The sequence below is a fragment of the Truncatella angustata genome, assembly GCF_020726525.1.
Source record: "Truncatella angustata strain MPI-SDFR-AT-0073 chromosome Unknown BKA67scaffold_9, whole genome shotgun sequence".
NCBI lineage: Eukaryota > Fungi > Ascomycota > Sordariomycetes > Amphisphaeriales > Sporocadaceae > Truncatella > Truncatella angustata.
In genome coordinates this window covers 1,746,535-1,752,534 of record NW_025763389.1, presented here as the reverse complement: position 1 = coordinate 1,752,534, position 6,000 = coordinate 1,746,535, and the positions used below count along the sequence as shown (strand labels likewise).

The 6,000-nt window shown below is 50.8% G+C and overlaps 2 protein-coding genes across 2 annotated transcripts; both read right to left on the bottom strand.

Moving 5' to 3' along the window:
- Positions 1-2,443: 2,443 nt before the first annotated feature.
- BKA67DRAFT_540521 (uncharacterized protein) lies at positions 2,444-2,923 on the bottom strand (the record flags this gene model as incomplete). Its single annotated transcript, XM_046100789.1, has 1 exon — positions 2,444-2,923. One exon carries the CDS (start codon positions 2,921-2,923, stop codon positions 2,444-2,446), a length of 480 nt encoding a protein of 159 aa, XP_045953576.1.
- Positions 2,924-3,809: 886 nt separating this feature from the next.
- Positions 3,810-5,896, bottom strand: BKA67DRAFT_595189 (ATP-dependent RNA helicase SUB2; the record flags this gene model as incomplete). Its single annotated transcript, XM_046105134.1, has 4 exons — positions 3,810-3,858; positions 3,915-4,533; positions 4,589-4,999; positions 5,674-5,896. The coding sequence occupies 4 exons, from the start codon at positions 5,894-5,896 to the stop codon at positions 3,810-3,812; spliced, it is 1,302 nt and encodes a 433-aa protein (XP_045953575.1).
- Positions 5,897-6,000: the final 104 nt, after the last annotated feature.

Sequence of the window (6,000 nt, the reverse complement as noted above, 5' to 3'; positions counted from 1 at the left end):
AACGTGTTTAGCACGCCGTCATCACGAGCTGCCAATTCGAACAAGGCTTTGGGGGAATTCATAGTTCGAGTCATCGTGGGAACGAATGGCCGGGGCTGTTGCCGCGCGGTTCATCACTACAGTATACTAAGGATGCCAACAGGGCATCTGTCAGACACCTCAGGGCAGCCGCAGCCCGCTGAGTCATCTCGTGCCATGTTCTGACTGCGCCGTACTCGCAACTCTAGATCCAACACTAGTTATCCTAGGTCAGATATGTTCTAGAGTGCAATCTTTTGAGCTCTGAGGCCGCTCACTTGTTCGCCTTTTGTTCACTTCTCCTATGACGGAGCACGCAATTATCACCGAAGAGTTTTCGGAGTTTGCCCTACTCCCACCCACTCGAAATCTTCTACTTAGTACACAGGGCAGCGCCAAGACTGAGCACAACACCGCCCCCATCCAATGAGGCAGCCAGATGGCTCAAAGTAAGCATGAGTAATCGCGCTGGGCCAGCCCCAGAGCGGGGTCGATGGTTGACTATCAACCACAACAAGGTACAGCCACCTAGGACAGGCCGAACAACTGGTGAACCTTCGTGAACCACACACGGTGTCATTGATCATGCGGGACTCGGCATTAGTGTGTGATTTCCCCAGTTACATAGCGTGGTGTATACTGGTAAGAAAACTAAAATAAACCTCCTCTGTGCAGTTGATTCACGTGTGCTGAGGTTCGCCATATCCCAAGATCGCGCCTACATGGAGACCATGTAGCGCATAGCTCCGCCAGTATTGTGCACCTGAAAGCCATCCCTCCTCAGTATGCAGATGTTTGTCGTGGATCTTTCTGTCCACTAAGCGGGGCAAAGTTGACTAACTTCACGCATTCATCATCATGAGGCTTGTTACACAATGCGACAAGGCGGAAAAGTCTTGTCCCGTGTTTAGACTTTCTTGCTACGATTTGGTCTTTCGTGTTGGATTACACAGTAGTATTCTTAGAGCCAACCACTTAGATGCGTCACAATGTTGATGACTACTGCTCCCTGGACGAGGTATTCCAGCTGAATCTAGGCGCCGGATGCGGCGGTGACAGTTCAAGCTGCGGCGTACAGCATACATACTCGAGCTAAGGAAGGAAGAAGAGCACAACCGCATTGTTTGCAAATCCAGAGTTTGTTTGTTTAAAAAAAAATACCAAGGCGATGCGATTGGCATGAGGCAGCACATGCCTTTTGCTGCTGCTTGACAGTGTCACTGTCGTGGGGAGACACTGCCCAAGACATTTTCGCCTCCTTTTACCTCCCCCCTCCCCCCCTTCGGTTGTGCCCGTGCGAGGGATCGCAGCAGTGACAAAGAAAAATAATCCTACCACGACCGACAATCTCCGCGTGCGAGATCTTCTAGAACCCTACCTGGATCGGAAGAAAACTATTTTCAGCAGTCACGCAGGCAGACGATAAAATAAACTAAGAACATGATCCTTTGATCCTTTCCTTCCAAACGAGCGCGGGGCAAAACTCAAGGTTAAGCTTCCTGTGTTCTCAATCTGACAGCTGGGGTGGTGCGGGCTAGGCAGCAAGATTGCCCATGATATTATTGCATAGTGATAGACTTTTCCCCCCTCCTCCTCGTCCTTCTTCTTCCCTGTATCGTCGCAAACGTCCCACAAACTGCTGTGTCATGCAGGCAAATATTCCAGTCCTTGCATATTGCGTGAACCATTCATTGCATTTCCTACCCCACGATCGAGATCCTTCGTTTGGCCAGGTAAAAGAAGAAGAACAGGAAGACGAGATAGAAAGAAGGTTACTTTCCATCGGCTGACATGACATGTCAGCCATTTTCTCTCGATGGGTTTGGCATGTGTCGATATATTGTAGATGGAGGGCTTACCTCCAACACCGTACAACGCTGATTCCAGTTGGGATACCAGATAGGGCGCAAAATGTATACCTTGTTGTATAGACTGGACTATCTTTACCTGACTGCCAAGTTCCCCTCGTTCTCATGATTACGTTCCGAAGCTTGAAACCTTGCCATCATCTTTTTTTTTCTTCTTCTTTCTCCCTTGCCGAACGGTCAAACCCTCCCTGTGGCCCCAGCATTTCTGACATGAACATATGCTGACTCACCCGAAGGAAAATGTTAAACACTCGGTCGATACCGCCTAGTCATCATTGCCCATCGTGAGATGAAATAAAATAAAAACATCGTAGAGACGGATCACACGAGCATCTCGTGGTGCTGAACCCACCAAAAACGTCTCGCCACTGAGGACCAGTCAGCCGCTCGGCCGCCTGGGGTCCCCCTCCTCCTCCCCCTCCTCCCCGCGTCGTCAGCTGACATCTACTCTTTCTTTCCGCGAAGGGCTTACGTCGGCTTCAGCATCTTGAATTTTTGCCCACCCAGTAGCCGCTATCGGAGACAGAGGGAAATCTCTCGAGAAACATATCGAGCCCTCATTGCCATGGATTTTGGCAATCGGATAGCATGGCAACAAAGATGGTGGACAAAGGCGTGTAACCTGTCCGGAGACCAGAAGCACCTAGCAGCATTACCAGATCGCGTTGGCAGGATGGATCTTGCTTGAACTTGCCCATTGTTACGTGATTACGAACCATGTCATACCGCAGCGCTGAGCTATTATCACTGATGAAGCAGACGGGAAGAAGACATCGGTGGGGCTGTGGCAAGTCCAGAGTACTCTTGGTGTCGGAAGTGACCATCCTCACGACGGGTAGGCTCGATACTAGAGCGGACGAGTGTTGTGCCGCTGCTGTGCGAATAGTCATACGGCCCCCTAGACGGGAAGGAGTCACTGGCGGTTCTGTGGCCATGTAACTTTGCCTGTCATCCGCCACCATACCGCCGTGATCTGAATCACAGAGGGTCGATTGTGACCCAGAGCACGACCGGCCGTCATGTGAGGTGACGGCCATGGCGAGGAGTCATTGCTCGTGAGTGATACCATGCTTATCTTCTCCGCACTGGCAGTCGCTGGTGCCTACTTTTGTCAGCAGTCATGGCGTGTGAAGAAGCAGTCATTGTTCGTGATCTCTCTTGATAAGGTGGGTTGGGTAAGCTCGAGTAACTGAAATAGACCAAGGACAAAGGTCGAGAGGTACTCAGGATTCCTAGCGTCCGAGGAGACGCCTCTGAACAGTGGCGAAGATTGTGGGAAATCATGAGCAGAAAACCCCGGGAACTATGGTAGGACCGAAGAGAGATGCAAAAACATTGCCAGGTTCATACGTACAGGCTCCACGGTTTGGGCTCCTTGGCCAGTAGGGGTAAGTTGAATAAGTTAAAAAGGCGAATCGGCAGATATCGGCAGTTGTATTTGAACTTTGAATACTCCCAAACAGAAATGGGGATTGGCGTCATTCGTGTATACTCGATCATTAGGTTGCTATAGTTTATGACAAACGTCACTGTATATCACCAAGAGAATCACTGCTAGCAGATAGTCCTTCTCAATGATTGAATTTCATTCTGTAGATTCATAAAAACCGGACCACAAGGCCTAAGCGGCCATGGGAGATGGGTACGGCGACACAAGCTCCAGTAACTTCATGGCTCAGAAGTGAAAATGAAAAGCGTCACCGTATCTCCAAGGGAAGAGGACAAACACATCGTCGGGATTGCCGGAATGCCCTCCAGTGACTTGAGATGTCCACCGTCTTCACCCACCGAGCACAAAACCAGGTGTTTTCAAGAGTAGAGACAACCCAGTTCACAATGCTTTTGTTAGATTTTCTGATGCCTACACGTTACTTGGTCTAACTAGACACCCAAATCTCCATTTTCGTCAAACAGTGTGACCATCTAGGACGCCATGTATGTGCTAGCGTCAATACCCTCCTTGGGGAATTCACTAGGTTGTGTTAGATCAATGGTTACTAGGATAGTGGAGTCGCATGTATGACTTACGGAAGAGCGACCTCGAATCGCTTCTCGATTGCCTTGAGGACCTCTGAGTCCTGCTCGCTGCTCACAAACGAGATGGCAAGACCCTTGGTACCGAAACGACCAGCACGACCGACACGGTGGAGATAAGAGTCGGCATCGGCAGACAGATCGTAGTTGATGGCAAGGTTGATGCGCTCAATGTCGATACCACGACCGAAGACGTCAGTAGCAACACAGATGCGCTTGTTGAACTCCTTGAACTCCTTATAGCGCTTGATACGCTCCTCCTGGCTCACACCTGAGTGCACCGCAATGGAGGGGAAGTTGCACTCGCGCAGCAGCTTGTCCAACTCGGTTGCGCGAAGAGTGCTCTTGACAAAGATAATGACCTGGTTGAATTGAAGCTCGTCGAGGAGTTCGTTCAACTTGCGGTTCTTCTCCTTCTCGTCAAGCTTGATGTAGTACTGTTGAAGACCATGCAGTGTCAACTTGGTGTCCTCATCGACATAGTGCTCCGTAGGGTTCTGCATGAATTTCTTGCAGACGGGCTTGACCTCCTCGGAGAGAGTGGCACTGAACATCATAACCTGCTTTTGCTGAGGGGTGGCGCGGAAGATCTCCTGGACATCACGTCGCATGTCTAAGGCAGTGGATCAGTCTTCATTCGCAAGCAAACGTGGCAACCGACGACTTACCGATCTGGTCAAGCATCTTGTCGCACTCGTCGAGCACAAAGATACGAACACTTCCAAGGCGCAGGTACTTGTCCCTGATGAGGGCTTGCAATCGACCTGGAGTGCCGACAATGATGTGAGGGTGCTTCTCCTTGTCCTTGAGAATCTCAGCGTCCTTGGCGATGGGCGTACCGCCGTAGAAGACGCCGGTCCTGATGGCAGGCATGTACTTGCTGAAACGGTTGTACTCGTTGCGAATCTGGAAAGCCAACTCACGAGTGTGGCACATAACCAGGACGGAGGTCTCACCGTCAACGGGCTCAACCTGTTGCAGAGTGGTCAGGACGAAGACAGCAGTCTTTCCGAGACCGGACTTGGCCTGACAGATAATGTCACCACCAAGAAGGGCCTGGGGAATACAGGTTTGCTGAACTGTGAGAAGCGATGGAATGTCAGATAAGATTCCCAAGAATTGATAAGCGGGTGATGTGAACGAAGAAAGTCATCGTCAAGGTCCGCCCATTATCGCAGCATAGCCCATTGTCGAAGCGTCAAGTCAGCCCAAACACACAGCCGTGTCTCCGTGTCCTCCTCATACAGCGCAAACTCATCCTTGTGTAGTGCCGTGTCGCGTTAGGAGGCGATCAGGTCTGCCATGATCGATGATGGATACTTCTATGGCTCAATGACCATCACTACCAAGTAATCTCTATACCAAAGGCACGAATCGGGGTTTCACCGGCTACGCTAAGATGCCAAGGTTTGAAGATAGATGTCTCGTCTTCCTCGATATCAGATCACGGAAGGCGCACGTGACGCGTGTCTTCCCCGATCGACATCTTATGCAAAGCATCAGCCCGGGGTTGCGCTTCATCAGCATCAACTCTTTTCGGGCGCGAAGGTTGTCGCATGGCTAAGAGGGTGCTCTCTCGGCTGTTGATATTGTCTCCACCGACTTATCTGACGACTTTGGCTTGCGATAATTCTTCCGACTTTGCTTTGCTTTGCTTGCTTGCTTGCGATGTGGACGGACGCTTGAAGGAGGGAGGAGTGGGCAATGGACTTGACCGATGTAGGTTTTGAACGTGAAATCTTGGTAAACTAACCCTCCGACGGATGCTCGAAACCGCAGTCGGTGATAGCGCGGAGAATCTCAGGCTTCAAGAGGAAATCACGGAATCCAGTGGAGTGGATGCCGACGTATGAGCCCTTCTTGTCGACATTGTTGCCAGCAGCGGCGGCGTCAGCTGGCTTGCCGTTGGCGGGGGCGGTATCATTGGGAGCGATCTCCTCGTCGGAGTAATCGATGAGTTCCTCGTCGTTGGACATGATGGCGATTTGGGGTGAGATTAGAGATATGTGAGGTGGTGTGGGTGTCTGGTCAAAAAAGAAAATACGTCACTCGCGAGATGAGCGACAGACGAAAAGTATGC